General features: G+C 37.6%; 1 protein-coding gene across 1 annotated transcript; it reads left to right on the top strand.

Annotated features, from left to right (window-relative positions):
• Positions 1-11,192: 11,192 nt before the first annotated feature.
• LOC112920198 (olfactory receptor 10N1-like) lies at positions 11,193-12,125 on the top strand. The gene has a single exon (XM_025998850.2). It carries the CDS (start codon positions 11,193-11,195, stop codon positions 12,123-12,125), a length of 933 nt encoding a protein of 310 aa, XP_025854635.2.
• Positions 12,126-21,651: the final 9,526 nt, after the last annotated feature.

Raw genomic sequence — 21,651 nt, forward strand, 5'->3', positions numbered from 1 at the left:
TTGGTTTTTTTGGGGGGACGGTTTTTGATGGTGAGGGTAACAATGTAAGTAAGTGAGAATATCTATCCTCATTTTCCTGGCTAAAGGACACTATAAGCTCAAGTTTCTTATGTCTTGTTTATTTCAAAATGATATTCAAATCTGAGACTTAAAGAAAAAATCATATTGCTATTGAGAATATGTATAGGTAAAGTTAATATGTATGAAAACTCAGGTTGATCTTGGTCTCTGCAATGTCAGTCATATTTACTCTGAGTTTGTTGTCTTATTTATAAAATAGAAATAATGGCATACCTACCTCCCTAGGTTGTTTTTACTTATTTTTAAATTTTTATTTAAATTCAATTAATTTAACATATAATTTATTATTGTATTTATTAACATATAAATTCAATTAATTTAACATACAATGCATTATTGACTCCACAGAGGTAGGAGTCAGTGATTCATCAGGCTTATTTAACACCCAGCGCTCATTACATCACGTTACCCTGTCCCCCCACCCCTCCCCTCCAGTGCCCCTCAGTCTATTTTCTATGATTAAAAGTCTCTTATGGTTTTTCTCCCTCTCTGATTTCATCTTGTTTTATTTTTTCCTCTCTTGCTCCCTGGGTTATTTTTAAAAATCCTATGGATCTTATGGATGTGATGTCTGTGTGTATGTGCGTATAAACACACGTAGTAAAGCACAATATAAGAACAGATTCTAATTTATCATTATTAGGCTTTAGGGCTATGTTCTTTACATGTACCAAACTAATTGTGAGAGAGAATGATCCTTTTCTCTCAGTAGAAATCACACCTGGTATTGTTTCTCCTGACTATAACCTCTGTTGGCTACAGTGTCTGGTCAACAACAGGGAGATGCTGGGAACATGGGCAGAGTTTATCATCTGACTAGACTAGAGTGATCAAAACTACAGGTCTGCCACAGACTATATACATGCTGGTTGGGGTGGAAGGAACTGAATCAGAAAACATACATACGATGCTGGTTTTTGGAAGGATGCTTATATGAAAAGCCTCTGAACCTGGCACAATACACATAATTTTTTTAAAGATTTATTTATTTATTCATAAGAGACACAGAGAGAGAGAGAAAGAGAGAGGCAGAGACACAAGCAGGCCCCATGCAGGGACCCCGATGCGGGACTCGATCCCAGGTCTCCAGGATCACACCCTGAGCTGAAGGCAGGCATTAAACCGTTGAGCCACCCAGGATCCCCACAATACACATAACTAAACAGACCTTTATACCTATTAAAAATATGAATGCATTTTATTTATCTGTTTATTCATAATTTGTGTAAACACAATGAATAATTTCACTCTTGGCATATACCCTGTCAAATGAATCCAATGATCAAATTTTGAAAGAGAACATGTAATTCATTCTTTCAGCCAACATAAATATCGGGCTTCCTCTGTAGGCAAGGCATTGTCCTAGACATTGGCATTGTGACAATAACAAGATACAAAGATCCTTCCCTAGCTGTAGCTTACATTGTAGGGGGAGGAAATAGTCAATAAACAAATAAGCAAGGAAATAAATAAGAAAACATCTGGTAGTATAAATGCTTAAGGAAAACAAAATGTGTAGTATAATAGAGAATAAAGACAAGCTACTTTAGATGTCCCCACCCAAAAATCTGTCCTCGTGACTGCATGTGGCTAAGTATCTTCCAATATCAATCCTCAAGCTTAGCCCAAGCTGAGCCAAGTCTCTGGCCATTCAGAATAAAGACATTTCCCAGCATCCCTTAAAACTAGATGTGACCTCAGGACTAAGGTCTGACCAATGGGAAACAAAAAATGATGTGTGTGACATCACATCACACCTTTCAAAGAAGAGTATGGCCTCGTCCTCACTTTCCCCTCTTCCTATTCACTGATGGGAATGCAGATATACTCTGAGCCATTTTAGACTATGAACATTGGGCAAAAATCCTTAAAAATGGAGAATCCATGAGACAGAAGGATCCTAAGTCCCTGAGGCTTTTTTTTTTTTTCCCTGAGGCTTTCACCGAGTAGAACCACTATAACAGCATCGACTTCTACAGGAGAAAGTCATTAATTTCTCTATGATTCATAACAGTTATTTGGGCTCTGCCACACGCTCCGTATCCTAATACCTAATTATGATCAATAAGAAGAGTAAACTTTTAAAGCCAACAATATTCTTTTGAATGTGAAAAGCATATTTACATAAAATGGAAAGAGAGGTCCGTAAGTATGAGAACAGTGTCTGACTCATTTCAGCACCTACCACGGCCACACATATGCCCTTCTTATGCCTGTGTGTGTTAAATGCTACTTATTTTCATCCAGTTCTTTTAAGGTCATTTCCCTTCCTAAAAGAAGAGCTGCTTGTGTTACTGCATAGAAATACTTAGCACAGGGCAGGTGGCTCCGTTGGCGAAGTGTCTGACTTTGGCTCAGGTTGTGATCTCATGGTCCTAGGACTGAACCCATGTCGGGCACTGTGCTGAGCAGACAGTCTGTGTGTCCCTCTCCCTCTGCCACTTCCCTTGCTCATGCAATCTCTCTCTCTCTCAAATAAATAAATAAAATCTTTAAAAAAAAAAACTTAGTACAGTTCAGAACAAGTTGTTTTGCTCATCCCCTCATTACCTGCTGTTCTTTATCTCTCCTATCATCATATGATTTCTTATAAGTCTCCTGTTCTGTTTTTCTCTCTCCTCTGATGTTTCCTTAGTGATTCATCTAAGCCCTCCTATTGTTCTTATCATACTTGAGCCCGTTATGTGTTCTTAAAACTTTCAAACCTTTAAGTAACGAAATGCCTAAAATGCATGAAATTATTAGATTCATGAATAGATACATATAAATGCTGATGGTTGTATATGCTTAGGTCTTGTGACTGCTATCCATAGTAGACATTGTAAGATAGATTTCAAAAGATCAAATGAATAAATGCTCAGAAATGTACACAAATCTTTCTTTTTAAAGATTTTATTTATTTATTTATTTATTTATTTATTTATTTACTTACTTACTTATTTATTTATTTGAGAGAGAGAGAGAGAGAGAGCACATGCAGGGCAAGGAGGCCAATACAGGGCTCCATCCCAGGACCCTGGGATCATGATATGAGCTGAAGGCAGATACTTAATCGACTGAGCCACTCAGGCACCCCTGTACACAAATCTTACTCATTTCTATATAATCACTGGTAACTTGCAAATTTATATTTGGAGAGATCACATGAAAACCGAGCCCAAAAGGAACTTACTATAGATGGATAGATAATAAATAGGATGGATTGAAAAAAATACAGATCTAGCTACTAGATATTGAATTCTTGTTAAAAACCAGTGTCAAGGGATCCCTGGGTGGCGCAGCGGTTTGGCGCCTGCCTTTGGCCCGGGGCGCGATCCTGGAGACCCGGGATCGAATCCCACGTCGGGCTCCCGGTGCATGGAGCCTGCTTCTCCCTCTGCCTATGTCTCTGCTTCTCTCTCTCTCACTGTGTGCCTATCATAAATAAATAAAATTAAAAAAAAAAAAACCAGTGTCAAGCAATTTACACAGTAAGATGAACAGCTTTCATTTCAGACAGGGATAATGGCTGTCATCACAAAACCTCTTACCTGCTTGTCAGAAACTCCTTAGAAGATGCTGACTATTGTTTAAGAGTAATAATTGCCATCAACTACAAGCAAACATACTTTGGGCAAATAAGGACAAATAAGTACAAAAGGAGAGAAGCAGAATGAAGCTCATGGGTCTGAATCCCTGAGGATCAATAGAAGGCATACCTTCCTCATCCAGAGGCTCAAAAATTGTACAGAAAATTAGGAATCAGGTTTTGATAGTTTTTTTTTAAGATTTTATTTATTTATTCATGAGAGACTCAGAGAGAGAGGCAGAGACATAGGCAGAGGGAGAAGCAGGCTCCTCACAGGGAGCCTGATCCTCAGACCCCGGGATCACACCCTGGCCAAAGGCAGATGCTCAACCACTGAGCCATCCAGGTGTCCCAGGTTCTGATGTTTTAATATCGACTTGGTTTTGCTATTGAATTCAGTCTATGAGTCTAGGCTCAATTCCTACCACTATTACTTAATATTTGTGTAATCTCGAGGAAACAACTTCTCTCGTGATCCATGTCATCATTTGTGAAGTAGACTAATAATGCCTACCCTATATATATTTTGTGAGGATTAAATAAAATAAGATTTTTAAAGACATCTGTCACAAGTAGGCACTCTTTAAATGTTAGTTCCACCTTCCCTTTCTTGGGATTTTTCTCCTTTTCTTGGATTACCCTGGTTAAATCCTGAGAGTCTGGAAATTTTATACCATTTAAATTCTCTGTTCTCTAGAGAAGGATTATTAGAAGCATTACTAGATTTCTTATATTTTTAGTGACTTTAGAAAAATTAGTTTTTGTTTTTGTTACTCACCATGTCTTTCACTGTAATTACATGTACTTAGACAAGACTAAACACAAAACGAAACAAAAAATCTAAGCCAATAAAGAAAACAAAACTTCATCCTAATATTGGGTAGGGCAGAGTAAGGGGGAGGGATTCTATTAATAAAATTAACATTCCATCCATTTTCAATAATAATCATAGGAGTGAGTAGTTTCTGTCAGGATATGTATAAGCATTATTTCATTTACTCCTCACAATCACTTTGTGAAATACTATTATAAGCCCATTTTATAAATGGGTATATTAAGATTCAGAAAGGACTACTGACCTTCTCAAGGACTTACGGCTAATGAGAAACAGGCCTGTTCTTCACACCAGAAGCTCCAAGGTGGATACTTTTTTCACTATCTTAGAATTTCTTTTACAACCAAAAGAGGTAAGGGAATAGGTAGAAATTGGAGGGGTGAGGAATGGCAGGTCTAATCCCTGAGGTTTGTAAAGAACAAATAGATTCCATGGGAAGTCTCTTCAAAGTAGAAAAAAAGGGTGGTCAAGGGGATCCACAGCTCTTGGACTCCTAATTCCTTTCAAGATTATCTTGATTACCATGTACTATTTCTTCACTCTTACATTCTCTCAGCACCCAGCATTTAATTGCTCCCTAAGCTCAGAGGGCTTCTGTTTCCCTGAGTCTTGTAATACATTATAGATAGGGTTCCAGAGGGACTATGAGATAATTTAAAATCCTAAAAGGTAGGAGATCATTCTACTTCTGCTAACTCTGAGATAATATAATCACACTAGGTAATAGGATGTTCATCAAATGTATAGCTTCCTTCCTCTGTGTGAGTCTGAATGCAAAAAGACCATTTGGGGTCTACAGTTAGAGCATCCAAGTCCAATTCCATGCCACCTAGGGAAGACAGACGTTTGAAATGGAGAGCCCCACACCTTTATAGAAGAAACTGAAAATAAAAGGAAGGAAAATTTTGTTTTCCTTACTTGAGCCAGTCATGATCATTTGACCACGTAAGTCTCAGAGCATCTTCCCATCTTTCTCAATTTTTTACTTTGACTGTCACTCTAGAGTCTTGAGTAGCAAGGACTGTTGGAAGAAATCACAGCCAAGGGCTTCCTTCTCATTTTATGCAATGACTATAATCCTTACGTCCATTCACTCCATCAAATAGCATGCAGGAATGCATTCATTTACTCTTTCTTTTGTTCATCAAGACTTAATTCTGCATCTATCATATTCCAAGCACCACATAGTTGCTTAGGATTAAAGAATTCGATGTATTCCCTGACATAGAGAAAATATATTTATTTTAGGAATTATTTATTTATTTGAGAGGGAAGGGGCAGAGGGAGAGGGAAAGACGCAAACACCCCACTGAGCACAGAGCCCAATGTGGGGTTCTATCTTATGACTCTGAGATGATGTCCTGAGACGAAATCATGAGTCTAATGCTTAAGCAACTGAGCCACCCAGGTAGTCCAAGAAAATATATTTCTATGGCATGGAGAAAATAATCCTTCTGATACAAAGATATATAAAAGACATTCTCTCAGTTATCTTCCAAATTCTTCAAAGAATGGATATATTTCTTCTTACATACTCCCTTTCCTTTTCCTTTTCCAAAAAATGTAGTATTTCTCAAGGTTTGGCCTCCACACCTCTTTTGGTCTCCTTTACTGTGTTTCCCAGAGTGACCTCCTTCAAGTTTAAGACATTGACTATCATCTTCATACAGGTAAGAACTTCCCAAATTCTTTAGCACGAGACTCTCTATAGTATATATAATAATGAACCACAATATAGCACTTTATTATGTATCAAGATCTTTCATAAACATCATCATAAACATCTTTACAAAAATTCCATGAAATAAATATTATTTTAGTTAATCAAAAACATTTAGTGAGTATACACTATATACCAAGCACAATTATAAGAATATCCCACATTTTGGGACACCTGGGTGGCTCAGTTGCTTAAGCATCTGACCCTTGATCTCAGCTCAGGTCTTAATCTCAGGGTTATGAGTTCAAGCCCCATGTTGGGCTCCACACTAGGCATGTAGCCTCCTTAAAAGAGAAAAATATCCCACATTTCAAGGAGCACAGTTTTAGTGGTGCATATCAAAATCCAGATATGTGGGACACAAATGAAGGGCATGATGCTAAGGAGATTACTCAGTGATGTGGCAGGAAGTTTCCTATGTTACTCATACTGTCTTGCTTTAATTTTTAATAATGGCCTCTTTGACTCTCAAAAATGTTCTAGTTAGAATGAGAAATTTAGGTTGAGTTTACTGGTACAGAGAATGTTTACATTCTCATTACTCTTCTTTACAGATGAGAAGACGAGGTTCAGAAATTTTAAGTTTCCTATCCATAGTCACACCACCAAAAATCAAAACTTGGACTTCGGTCTTTAGACCTCTAATCCAAGTTCTTTTAATATATCACATTTTTAGGAGTTAGTTGGACAGTTAGGCAGATTAGGTAATTAGGACCAGGATCTCTAACAAGAAAATAGAAAGCCAGACAGCCAAGATGAAACTGCACAAGCACCTGTTTTATAGCTTAGACAAGACCACAATAATATTCTGACTAGTAGCCTCTGCAGAGATAACTTTTGCAAAACACCCTGAAACAAAATAATTAATCATAAAACATTGATCACTATCACAAGTTGAGGCAATTAGTCTCCAGATGTTAGCTCAAAAGACCATCAACATGTGAGCAATAACCCAATAGGTAAACAGGTACATGATCAAAGCCCTGGTTGGCACACCTTAGTAGCCAATCTACAAAGCCCACCCTCAGATGCTCAAGATAGTTCCCCAAAAGAAATTATAAAAACCCCTAAATTTGAATACCAAAACAGCAACCCTCTTGGGCCCCTTCCCTCTCCGGGAGCTTTGTACTATTGCTCTATAAACTTTGCCTTGCTGCCCACCGCATTCATCTGGTGTCCCTCTCCATTCTTCGAAGCAGCATGACCAAGAACTGCAGGCACCAAGGGAATAAAAATCTTGTAACAATATGGCCTCCACCCTAGATAAATGTTTGCATTGAGCTGAATTGTCTAAGAAAGTTGTGTCCGTATCTACTAGGGGTGCAACTCTAAATTGCTATTTGATTTATCTTTCTTGGCTCCATGTGCATCTTTGATGCCTGTCTAATTGCAGAGCTAGAAATGGTGAGGAACTCGAATGTTTAAGATTTTAAAAAATAACATTTGAAGCTATAGGTATAAATTTTTTTAAATATGGTAAATAAAATCTCAATCTGAAATAGTGTTATTTTCAGGAGATATTTCACATAATTTTTCTTTGCTTTCAGTTTTTATGCTACAGAAATATTTAAACTGCTTTAGAATCAACAGAAACATCTCATGCTTTATCTTGCATATCACTGATATCATGAATTAGCATGATCCATATTTTACCATGTTTTGAATGGTTTAGAGAGATGGGTGTTTGCATATGAGGTATAAGGGATGAGGCAGACATTTAAGGCATGGTTCCAATTTTTTCATCACATGTTTTATTTTTGTACCTCAGCAGAATTTAGAGGAGACCACCATGGGTACCCAGGGATATTTTCTAAACACTTCCTCCAAGCCGTGAGTTCTTTGGCATTAGCTATGCTCATATTAATATTAAGTCAGTATATTACAAGAGTGTTTTTACTCTTGCCCAGATTATAGAAATCAGTAACAGTTGCTGGGTACCTACAGTATGATAAGACACCACATTAGAAGCCTCATATTGCATTATCCCACTTAATCCACCCAACAATACTTAGAATATTATACCATTCCTATTTTAGAGATTAGTAAAATGAAACATAGAAAAGTCCCAAGATCAGTAAGCAAGAGACTAGATTTATTTTTTTAAAGATTTGTTTATTTATTTATTTATTTATTTATTTATTTATTTATTTATTTGAGAGGGAGAGAGAGAGCAAGTGTGAGTAGGGGAAGGGGGAGAGGGAAAGAGAGAGAGAATCTCAAACAGACTCCATGCTAAGCATGGAGCCTGATACAGGGCTAAATCTCATGACTCAAGATCATGACCTGAGCTGAAACCAAGGATCAGATGATCAACCAGCTGAGCCACCAGGTGCCCCAAGAGACTAGATTTAAAATTAAATCTATCTGGCATAAAAGTCTTGTCTTTCTTTACCACCATTCCCTCACAGCAGCTATTCTACTAGTCCTCTCTGTTTATTGAACCTGACTGAAATTGTTCTGAAATTTACAAGGGTGCCAATGTAAAGAGATGGCCAATCCAGAGCAGGGGACCCCCGTGGCCATGCAGTCTTCCTGTAACAGCTTCAACACAAGTACAAACTGACTTCAGGTTCAGATAAGCTCTCATTGGAAGCACTCAAAAGTCATCTAGGAGAAAAGTGAGGCATACTGGCTTTCCTCCAGCAAGAAACCCAATGAATCAAAGAACTCAATACAAGTCTCTCTAGAGACTCAATACTATAAGATGGTATTAACAAAGTAAATCAGTTGCATTAATATATTATGATAATGCTGTTCTCACTCTAATTATCACATGAACTAAGATGCATAATCCAAATCTAGAACTTACGGTTGTGTGAATTATTTTTGTCCAATTTTAGTATTTTTGCACTAATTCCTTTCTATGTCCTTTTATTTTTGCTACAGAATGTTCCACCAGTCATATCTTACTCCTTTTCCTTCTTTTCAGGAAGGTCTTCTTCCTTAGCTCTCTACTTCTGTCTATCACTTATATATTTTCCCCCCAGCAAGAGACAATGATGAGTTGCCAGCAGTTATGAAGATGTTCAAGGTTCATCTTATCTTTTCTAGGTCGAGAATTAGGTACTCTACATTTCGCTGAGTACCTGAATTTCTTTCATTGGGCATGGACTCTCAAGCCAAAAGGAGGATCACTATAGCCATTGACCTCCAGGGTTAATAAAAAAGGCTCAAAGTAGTCTAAAGACAAAAGGACTCATTTCAGAGCATTCTAAAATTCTATTCAAATAAACACATTTATTGGGTACTACTATTTTCTAAGTTCTAAAGATAGAGTGCTGAACAAGAATAGACATAGTCTCTTCATTGAACTTACAACCAAATTATATTCATAAACTAATTTCCAACTTTTGTTCATCTACCTACCTAACAAATGTTTAAATGCCAACCATTTACAAGCACTGTGATAAATACTGCAGATTTACTGGCAAATTATGCTGTTTACTCTCAGAGGCTTTACAATCTAAAGGACACTGAACTCAGTACCTTTGGAATTTCTTTGATATCTTTGAATAGTACTAACCTATCTTACCACTTGTCATGTTTTTAGAAGATAAAATGATCAATTAGTAACTTAATTATAAAACAGGATCGGAGAAATCAATCAGGAATTATAATTAGAAGTTAGGAAATTATAACTGACAGTTTTCATATATTTTGGATTTCAAGGAAAAAAAAAACGAATCATGAAAGTAAAAACCGAAAGTGAAAACATCATCTCTTTTGGGACAATTCATAAATACCTTTGAATTCCGGCATTGTAACAGCTGCCCACAGCACGCCCTAGCGGCAGTTCCAGATTCTCAGCACACTGACTTTTCCCTTTAAAGCGACACTCATTCTGACTCATAGAAGCAGTCAGAATGGTGGTTGCCAGGGGCAGGAATGAGAGAGAAAATGGGAGCAGATCAAAGGGTATAAAGTTTCAGTAAGGCAAACTGAATAAAGTCTAGAGATCTGCTGCACAATATCGTGCTTATAGTTAACAATAATGTACACTTAAAAATCTGTTAAGAAAGTAGGTCTCATTGTAAATTTTCTTACCAGAATCAAAAATAAACAAATAAATAAAAAGTGGAAAACACAAAACAGTTGCAAAATTGATATATTTTTATTGCACTAAGGATCCAAAATTCTGATTGTTAGCAAATATTAAATATCCCATAACTACATCTTTATATGTGATATAACTTCACTAAAATCTACCTTCTCCATAATACAATTTAGCTGCTAATCTCTAAATAACCTAAAACCCCAAGATAACATCCAGATTCAGTTTCTTTTCAGTCAAATGAGCATCGCCAAATAAGAAAATGCCCAGATTAAGGAATATACTCAATTAAGATAATATTAATACAATCCAAACACTAATGCTCATTGCACTGAATCACAATCCATTGCTGTCATCAAAGGTGTGGGTGCCCACATTAACCTTTGATGAATACTCAGGGCATTGGATGATGTCTTTGAGTTACTGCAGGCATGTTCTGAAAAGGAATCAGGAGGATGAGGCTTCCAGGCTAGTCTATTTGGAGGCATTTATTGCTGTATAATTGGTTATGGATATTAATTAAATTACATTCATAGTTTGATATTGAGGTCTTTGTCCCCTTAGCCCATCCAGTATTTCACCATGGTGGTGTTTCATATTGCTTTGTATCCATATTTATGAAGGAAGATGATATCTTGAGATATAAAAGCATAGATTTGTTTTACCATCCCCTAAATGTCTTTGGCGGAATCCTGAATTCTTAATTTCAGCATCATATTTATATTTAAACAAAGGCTGGAGCATCTGGCTGGCTCAGTTGGCAGAGCATGGGACTCCTGATCTTGGGGTTCTAAGTTCAAGCCCTATGTTGAGTGTAGAGATTACTTAAAAATAAAATCTTAAAAAAAAAATCGATGGTGATGAATGTGTTGGTATTGTGTCTGCCATGAGTCAGCCTCCACATTCATGGTTTCACCATTTTGTCTGTTCCAGGAACATGAGGAATCACACAGAGCTCCGTGAGTTCATTCTACTGGGAATACCTCAGACAGAGGGAATGGAGACTGTGCTATTTGTCATCTTCTCACTTATTTACCTCTTCACCTTGCTGGGCAATTTACTCATCCTTACAGCAGTTGTTTCTTCCTCTACCCTTCACACTCCTATGTACTTCTTCCTGGGACTCCTATCTATTTTTGACATGTTGTTCCCATCTGTAACCTGTCCCAAGATGCTGTTCTATCTCTCTGGCCAAAGTCATGCCATTTCTTACGAGGGCTGTGTTGCACAGCTCTTTTTCTACCATTTCCTGGGGTCTACCGAAGGATGCCTCTATTCTGCGATGGCATATGACCGCTTTGTGGCTATCTGCCACCCGCTGAGGTATATGCTCATCATGAGACCTGGGGTCTGTGTCAGCTTGGTCATGGCAGCCTGCTTGGTGGGTTGTCTTCACGCCACCATCCTGACCTCCTTCACCTTTCAGTTAACATACTGTGGCTCCAACCTGGTGGACTACTTTTTCTGTGACATTCCTGCTCTCTTACCCCTGGCCTGTGCTGACAGCTCCCTGGCCCAGAGAGTGGGCTCCACTAATGTTGGGTTTCTGGCTTTAATGCTCTGGTTCAGTGTTTGTGTCTCCTACACGCGCATTGGGATTGCCATTCTGAGAATCCGCTCGGCAGAGGGCAGGCGGAAAGCTTTCTCCACCTGCAGTGCCCACCTCACTGCAATCCTCTGTGCCTATGGTCCTGTGATCATCATCTATCTGCAGCCCACACCCAACCCCTTGCTTGGGGCTATGGTGCAGATATTAAATAATATTGTGTCACCCATGCTGAACTCATTAATCTATTCCTTAAGGAACAAAGAAGTGAAAAGTTCCCTGAAAAGAGTGTTCCGCCATCTAGTATTTATTTCTCTGGAATAAATTATGGGCTTTTTAAAATGGATTTTGGACATTTATTTCTCAATATCATCCACATATTTCCTTCTCTCAAATAAATAGTAGAAAATGCTGCCTTGAAAGCATTATTTTTTTTTTGCTTAATAAAATTTTCTAGGTTTGTGTGTCTCTGCAACCCCTGGGGCCCTATAAATAGGTCTACAATCAATGTCATCCTCAGCCACTTATTCATAGATAAGGAATCCATGGGGCATAGCAAGCAGCTGGAGATAGATTTCTTATTTTTCTAATGGGCAGCCAACTTTGTCTGGTTGAGGACAGTGAGGATCTGTGGTGGTCCAAGAAACACACCTCATTAGTCCACCTCTGTGCCAGATCACTCCTCATTTCATTTCTCTTGCTGAGCTTGGAATATTCTTCTTTTATGCTTATAAACATTTAAGTTCCTCCGTGTTGCCAAGAATAGTATTAATTAACATTTATAGAGCATGATCTGCTTTCCAGGCATTATGATGATTGTAATCACTTTCATATAATAGAGTTTCCATTTTGTCAAAACAAAACAAAACAATCAAACAAAAACAGCTTTGAGGATTAAAGATTTTAAATAATGGACCCCATATTGCACAGTAAATAGTACATCAAACTTGAACTCCAGTTAACTCCCAAGGCTCTACATTTAATTCCTCATTTACATAACTCCCCTAAAAGTCCTGCTTGGCAATTTACTCAACCTCATTACCCCTTTCCAGAGCTCATGATACATAGAAGGTGTTAAATAAATAACTGGGAAAATATGCACTGACAAAGGTCGTGTTTGTATGTCAACTTCACCATTATCCATTTATTTGTAACTCCCCATTCTCCCATATGTGATTAGTGACACTGCGCTATAGTAATAATTATCTTGCCCTTTATAACACATCTAGTTATAGTCAAGCCAGGCCTAGACCAACCCTATTAATGCCTGTTGTCCTGGTTTTCCTACTACCCCATCCTGCCAATGTTACTCCTTAGAGTAAAAGGATTAGGAAAGTGGGTATGGTGTATCTTCCTGTCCTGTGCAGTGAAAGTGATCTAATCATGGGGTTCAATTACCATGATCATCTGGTTCTCCCACCAACTTACATTTTCCAACTTGATCTCCAGTAATACTGGAGTCGATAATTATTTTTCAATTTTTTTCCAGAATCTAGGGAGAAAGAAGGTATTATTTACTAGAGAGCTCATGGACATACTACCTCTTAGTTTTCATAACACTTTAGTGATTTGTAGTTTGTGCATTCCCTTTTTACTCACAAATCTTATTTGAAACCATTAAAACAAAACAAAAAAGTGAAAATCTCAAATAAAACATATTGCTGCCCTTACAAAAGGCATGAGACAAAAAGAACCCCATTTAAATGTAAATAAATGATTTAAGGTGCAATGTAAGAGTTCTATGACATCTCCTAACCTGGTTAACTAAAATTTAGATCACATGGAATTTTATTCCCACACTTTGAAAATGCCTATCCTACATAATATGCTGGATCCAAGCAATTCTAGTATTAGTGTGCTGTCCCATCAATGCTAGCTATTGGTGGAAGAACTTGCTGTGATATCTACTAAAGCCTGGTTGGTGTTGACAGAAATATATTCATCACACTAATATTGATACTCATTCAATAGATTTCTTTTGTCTTATTTACTGTTACGTATTCAGAACATAGCCCAATGACATAGTAAGCATCCAGTGTAAGTTTGTTGAATGAATGAATGAATGAAGACTATTCAAATTATGCCATTCAAATTATGACATATTACATATTTATTCACACAGAAAGAACACGAGTGAAAAAATCAGAATGCATGACAACAGGCACTAGTTTAAACATAGATCCACATTTAAGTAAAATTAAAGGTATATAATTTAAGGTGACATGTGAAAAAACTGATCACTTTTTTATCACTTCTAAATCATTGTTGTAATGACTGTTTGAAATTGGGGAAAAAAGAAACAAAACATTCAAAACAGTTTAAATCTTTCCTATATCTAAAACTTTAGCCAAGCATTCAACGTGACATTTTATTTAAAACATCTGTACACATACACATGTGCAAACCACTTCTTAAAATCTTACTCCATCAAAAAAAAATCCTATTTCATCAACAACAACAACAAAAACAAATAACTTGATCTAGAAATGGGTAGCTCCATTTTTAAATAGACACTTCTCCAAAGAAGACATACATAGGCCAATAAGCTTATCCATATCCCTAGTCATTAAGAAAATGTAAATCAAATTCACAATGAATCATCCCCTCATACCCATTAGATGACTATTACTTAAAAAGGAAAATAATAATTGTTAGCAAGGATGTGTAGAAATTGGAAACTCTGTCCCCTGTAGGTATAAACGTAAAATGGTGTGGCCAGTGTGGAAAATAGTATGGTGCTTCCTCAATAAGTTTAAAATTACCATGTGATCCAGCAATTCCATTTCTGAGTATATATCAAAAAGAATTGAAAGCAAGGTCTTGAAAAGATATTCATATTCCTTGCATGTTCATTCACAATAGCCAAAAGTAGAAGCAATCCAACTATCCATTGATGGCAAGTGGATAAACAAAACGCAGTATATACATACACGGAATATTATTCAGCCTTAAAAAAGAAGGAAATTCTGACACATATTATGACAGGGATAAACTTCAAGGATGTTAAGTGAAATACACTAGTCACAAAAAAGCAAATGCTGTGTGATTCCAGTTATATGAGGCACTTAGAGTAGTCAAATTAATAGAAAAAGAAAGTAGAATAGTGGTTGCCAAAGGCGAGGAGAGGGGAAAATGGGTAGTTGTTTAATGGGTATAGAGTTTCAGTTACACAACAAGTTTTGCAAAACATTCTGGGGATTGGTTACACAACAGTACAAATACACTCAACACTAACGAACTGTACACGTACAAATGCTGTAGGGGCACCTGGGTGGCTCAGTCGGTTAAGCCTCGACTCTTGATTTTGGCTCAGGTCATGATCTCAGGGTTGTGGGATGGAACCTTGTATTGGTTCCAGGTTCAGGATGGAATCTGCTTGAGATTCTCATCCCCTGCCTCTCCCTCTCCTCCTTTCCCTGCTCATGCCCACTCACTCTCTCTAAAATAAATAAATAAATATTTTTTAAAATGGCAAAGATAGCAAATTTTGTGCTATGTGTAATTTACCACATCTTAAAATAAATCTGCTTATCCAGTTTTCACCTATCCTACGGTTTTTGAGTTTGCTGGTTCTCTCTCTTTTCTTGCAACTACATATACTGCTGAACCCTCTCAGATCATAGTTTAATTGCTAAATACCTCAGTTTGGTGTGGGCAGAGAAGATATGTAGCCTAAGGTAGCCTTCAGGGGATCTGCCAAGAGTTGCCATTTACTGAGTCTTTACCCCCTACCAAGCTCTGTACAGTTGGTTTGTGTATATTATCTAATTTATCTATATAAGAATGTGGAGATCATTTTACAAAAGGTGAAACAAGGTTTAGGGATGTCGGGTAAACTCCCTTAAGTCACAGTTTGCTCATAGATAGAACTAGGATTTTAGCTCACATCTTCACACAGCTGTACATAGTCTATCAATTTTGCTGAAACCTTTTTTAAAGATTTTATTTATTTATTCATGAGAGACACAGAGAGGCAGAGACATAGGCAGAGGGAGAAGCAAGCTCCCCAGGTAGAGCCCGATAAGGGACTCGATCTCAGAACCCTGGGATCACAACCTGAACTGAAGATATATACGCTCAACCACTGAGCCACCTATCTGTCCCTCGCTGAAAGGTCAAATAAATATTTGACCTACACACACAGTCCAAAAAATCTTCCAGTTTTTTTTTCCTTTTACTATTTCTGATGTATGAGAGCGGTCCCACATTATTTATTATTTCTGTCTTTAAGTTCTCCAAAAATACCTTCTCTTAACCAACTGTAACTTTTCCTTTTGCTTTCCACAAGTTACTCCGGGGCTTTTCTATTTTTCATGAATCTTTTCTTTCTAGCTTCTCTAGCCCTCTCCTTACCCAGTATATTGACTCTATGAAACAAAGGCCCAGGGAATAGGGCAAAGACAAAATTCCCATGGCAGGTGGAAATCACAAAAAGATTGTGAATACATATACCTTATTTTTTATCTTCATATAAATGTATCTGTTTATAAATTGATGATTGAAAGAGTAGTCACCCAAATAATAAAAATGAATAATCCAATTTTGGGTGATTTCCACTTTCTTCTCTATGGTTCTGCATTACCCTCATGATTTTGCAATGAGATTGTAACATTTATTTTTTAAAAGAGCTATTTTCAAGAGAAAAAAGAAAAAAGACACCTTATTATGGGATCAAGTGAGGCTGATTATTTAAACCAGAAAGTTTTAAGGCAAAAAAAAAAAAAAAAAAAAAGAAGAAGAAGAAGAATTACTTTGGAGGAAAAAATGGACAGTCATTTCTAAAACCAGCGGTGTAAAGTGTATTATGTTATATTACATTGTTAAATGGTATCCAAACTAATTTTTAATAAAATATTCTAATCCCATGGATTGTGGTTCTATTTTTCCCCTCCTCATTAGTTTCTGTCCTCAGTTGGCTACAATTGTCTGAGTGTTTCCAGAAGATACGCATGTGGGTGCTTTACCTGATTATCAGAATCAAATTTTGGTTCTTGGTGTATGTTCAGGTACAGAAACTTAAAAAGCAAAAAATGAATTCTGTTCTGATGTCGTCAGATTAAACTAAAGCAAGGCATTAGTCCACACGCAATCTCAGTAAGATTCTCACTAAACTAGTTGACTATCTTTTCTCCTTTTTTCCTGACCAAGTATCTCAAATTCTGTAGTGCAAAGATCTTCCTTATTTATCGCCCTCAGTGTATTCTCGCTCACTTCAATAGCTGGGATTATCTCCTCATATTCCCTCACTCCCATAAAACACTCAAATGCAATCCTGCTGAAAACCCTCTTGCTGGTTCTTAAAGCTCCTCATAGAAACCTTCCATCGCCTTTACAGTGACGGGCCAGGCCCTGGTAATCATTTCCCATTCGGCCTCTAAAGCCTGATCTCACAGTTCTTTTCCTCTCTTTCCTTGAGTTTCTCAAATGGGCTCAAAGCCTTTGCATGTGCTTTGCCCCCACCTAGAATGGGCTGTGCTTTCCCCTTCCTGCACCTTTACTCACTCTTCAGGTCTTGGCTCAGATAACATTTTCCCAAGGAAGTCCTCCCCAACCTTCAGGGAGCACCACCTCGCTACAAATCCTAATGTGCACACATGTTTACTGACAGGAAGGAGGAACATGAGCGAACACAAATACTCTCCCATTAGCACTTTTCAATCCGTCGAACTTTTCTTCCTAGCATTTGCCGTATTAAATAATTATAAGTTATGTATGATTAGTTGGTTAATGTCTTTCTTCTTTTACTAGACTGTAAGGTCTCTGAGGGCAGAAGACCAAGGACAATCCCAGTTCACCAGGAAATAGTAGTTTTACTTTTTATTTTTATTTTTTTCATTCATTTGAGAGAGAGAGAGAGAGAGTAAATGAGTGGGGGGGAGGGGCAGAGGGAAAACAGACTCCCTGCTGAGCAGGTGGCAGGACACGAGATTTGATCTCAGGACTCGATATGGGATCGAATGAGGATCATGACTTGAGCCAAAATCAGATGCTTAACCATCTGAGCCACCCAGGTGCCCCAGAACTTAGCAGTTTTAGCACATCACTGCAGCTGCTACTAAATTTGGGGGGAATTAATAAATGACGTCATTGAAACTTCTCATTTGTTTACATCACTTTCTTTCCTCTTGTCAACATTTCTTGTCTTAGCTTATTAGTTTAGATTTATTATTATTATTATAAATAGTTCCAAAGTACTCAAACCCTTCCCTCCACCATGTCTTCCTACCCAGTCTTCAGTGATCCCACCTACTTGCTCCATTCCTAAAACCATCCTGTTAGGCTTTCTTAGAGAAAAATCACAAACCAGGCAGTTTAGCAATACTATACATTCATGGTTACCTATCTCAAGTGTTTGCTAGCAATCCTATTAAAATTCTTTATTGGGGTTGCTCTCATGCCCTATTGGAATGACTGTTTTTATAAGCTTAACACCTAGACTACTACCCAGCTGCTAGGTTCTATCCTAGAGAGAGGGAGAAGCAAACCAAGAAACAGACTCATAATTATAGAGAATAACCTGATGATTACCAGAGGGAGTGGGGTGAGGGGATGAGCAAAATCGGTGATGGGGATTAAGGAGGGCACTTGTGATGAGAACCAGGTGATGTATGCCCACTATTTTGGACACCTGAAACTAATACTACACTGTATATTACCTAACTGGAATTCAAACAAAAAAATGTTTTAAAAGCAAACAACAAAATAAACAAGCAAAGAAAAATAAAAGCTGCCTTTACAGGTGCAGCCTCAAGGCCAAGAATTAATGTTATTTATTGCTACGCAAAATGCAACCACAAAACTTAGCAGCTTAAGTAACAATCTATTAAAATAAAAACCAAATAGAAATTTTGCTTAACAATGCAGATAAAAAGGCAGCCCCAGTGGCGCAGCGGTTTGGCCCAGCCTGGGGTGTGATCCTATAGACTCCGGATGGAGTCCCACATTAGGCTCCTTGCATGGAGCCTGCTTATCCCTCTGCCTGTGTCTCTGCCTCTCTCTCTGTGTCTATGAATAAATAAATAAAATCTTTAAAACAAAACAATGCAGATGAAATACAACTTGCAATTATACTTTTGTTGCTTATGATAATTCTAGAACATCTTTACACTTTCTAGAGGAAAAATAAGAAAACTTCCTGAGTTATTCTATGAAAGTCTGTCCTATTGATCACCATTCTGTAATAGGTATCATCACTGAAAGCAGCTGACCTTTTGGGAATGTAGACTATTTGTGTTTTCACTGTGATTGTGACATTAATTTAGCACAAGATCATCTTGATTCTCAATGTTTGGGTTGGACATCTATGACAGTCCATTGCATATGTCTTCCCTAAATAAATTATTACCAGACCAAGACAAATTTAATGGTATTTCACTTCCTACTCAAAGGCATATTTACCATCTTTTTTTTGAACCATCTTTTCTATTTGTACACATTACTTTTTCAAGGCAGTCGTCATGCCTCAAAACATCAAAGACAAGAATAAACAGAATAGTAGAATTATGAACTTTTACATCCTTTTTACCATTAGGTAGATGTGCAAAAAAAGACATTAAGTTTACTTTTCACATCAAAATTTCAGAAGTATGTGGAATACTGTACCTACCTAAACACTTCTTAAACACTGAATCTTGAAGATCAAAAATTATATGGTGAGCTCCATGATTTGTTTTTTTTTTTTCATGATTTGTTTTTTGATCCTAACTTTCCTCATCTGTAGAAGACTCATCAGAGTTTTAGGAGGTTTAAATAAAACACTGTCTCTCAGATGCTTAAGTTTTTTGAGCAGAGGGTCTATATCTGACCACTCCTTCCCTGACCTTTCTGGATTTCCAATAATTGATGCCCTGCCTGTCATAACTGGTATTTGTTGGAATAAATGAATCATGTATGCGCAAATAAGCAAATGAATGAAAGCATTTAATGAGGAATTTGGTAAGCCACCCCCTACCCCCGCCAAAAAAAAATACTTCTAGCATATAAAGGCATTTAACTTGGAAGCTTGAACAGATGCCAAGTGGTACGAGACAAATGCTCCGAGTGATAGCTAAACTTTCTCTTAGCCTCTTAGCATACTTCTTCCCCCTATTTCCTGGCAATAAGCCTTTCCACTACCCTTTGGAGAACTGCTCATCTCCATTTCACTGTACTCTGTACCCTGGCCACAGAGGTAAGCATGTGACCCAGCCAAGGAAATCAGATTTGAATCTGGAGCTGAAGCATGTGCAAGCAAAAGGCAGCTGAGGTTGAATCATCTGGTGGTGATTCCCCCGGGGCTGCTCCACAAATTCCTACTGCTAAGGGCCCTGGAGCTACCCTAGTTCCACACTTCCATGAGCCTAGTTTTTCACTCATTTATCTCATTCTCTGGGTTACCCCAGCTGCTGTTGTTTGCACTCAGTCAATCCTATCATACAGTGCAAGAAAATAACATAATTTGTTTATTAAAATAACACATACACATGAAAGAGTAGGAAATAAATAATGTAAGTGTAAAACGTGTAATACATGCACCAAATGAATTTTTTATAATTCTGATTCCACTGAAGTATACTTTACAATGGAAATCATGAAAGATTTCACCTTTAGTAACTTTTCTTCCCTGCCCCACCCCATCTCTAAGGTCCAATTAGTCTAAGTAGCTAATTGCTCTCTTGTTCAAGTCCCAGACTTGAGGGATTAATACCCAAAGGAAGACAAAGTTATTTAAAATCGCCTGTATTTGGGAATGATAGCAATTCCTAGAGTCAGAGAGAAGTCAATGAGGGAGTTAAAGCACATTTAGGTCTGTGACATTCTCTATTGGAAGTGACTGAGAAGAATTCAGGATATCCACCTGCAAACTCTAAGCAGATGGCGGTTTAGCAGAGGAGGGCTCCTTCCTTCACTGGAGTGCATTCAGTAGCACCAGCCAGTTACATTCCCCATTTGCCATGTAAGTGCCCAGAGTTTTCCCTTTAATTCTCTTATTTTGCTCTCACTCTTTCTCTCCCCTCACAATCACCAAAAAATTAAAAAGTAGATGATAGATAGGTAGGTAAAGGGCTTAGGCAACAGCCTTCACGAGTTGATCTATAACTTAAAGATCTCACTGTATTGGAAAAGTTAAAACAAGTTGAAAAAGATATCAGAATTTTTTAAAATATGGAAATTGGACAGGAACTTCTAACCATCACCCCTGTGCCTTCTGCTGCCATAAAATTAGGCTATTCCTTAACTGGGGTCTGATTAGACAATTATAGACTCTGGAGACTGGATTGGAGACTACCAGTTACGTGCTCTAAAACCTAGAGCACATGGACCCTGTTCATATAATCTTGGCTTCATGAAGAGCTATCTGAGACCTTTTTTTGGATAGTTTCCCATTGTTGACCTCATACCTAAGGAAACGATGTGGGAAAAATTCTGTATCTTTTGTACGTATGACTTATCGTTTCATAAATGATTTTTGGAGAGCTAATGTGACCAAATTGTCTTAGATGAATATAAGAAACTTGGATGGGACCTCGTTTGTGACAAAGACATTGAGTCTTAGCTGTCCTCTTAGAATCACAAAGTAGCACTGGGAATCAAAGCAATTGGGTAGCGTACATGAGTAATGGAAGATAGGAGACTGGTCAGATAGGGCTTCTTGGTGAGACTGTAGTAAGGGGCATCCAAATAGAAACTGCACCTGCAGAAAGATACCCAATATGGAGAGAGAAGCAGGCAGATCAAGCACTACTCTGTAAACATCTGGATCCTTTGGCTCCTTTTCCACTTCACTGAATTAAACACGGTTAATTTACATACATATTAAATTTAACCACAGATTTCTTTCCACAGACACCCAAGAGTTGATTCCTCCATA

Source organism: Vulpes vulpes, chromosome 12 (genome assembly GCF_048418805.1).
Source record: "Vulpes vulpes isolate BD-2025 chromosome 12, VulVul3, whole genome shotgun sequence".
Taxonomy (NCBI): domain Eukaryota; kingdom Metazoa; phylum Chordata; class Mammalia; order Carnivora; family Canidae; genus Vulpes; species Vulpes vulpes.

Coding starts and splice junctions, on each gene's coding strand:
- LOC112920198 (XM_025998850.2), top strand. CDS start 11,193: ATGAGGAATCACACAGAGCTCCGTGAGTTCATTCTACTGGGAATACCT.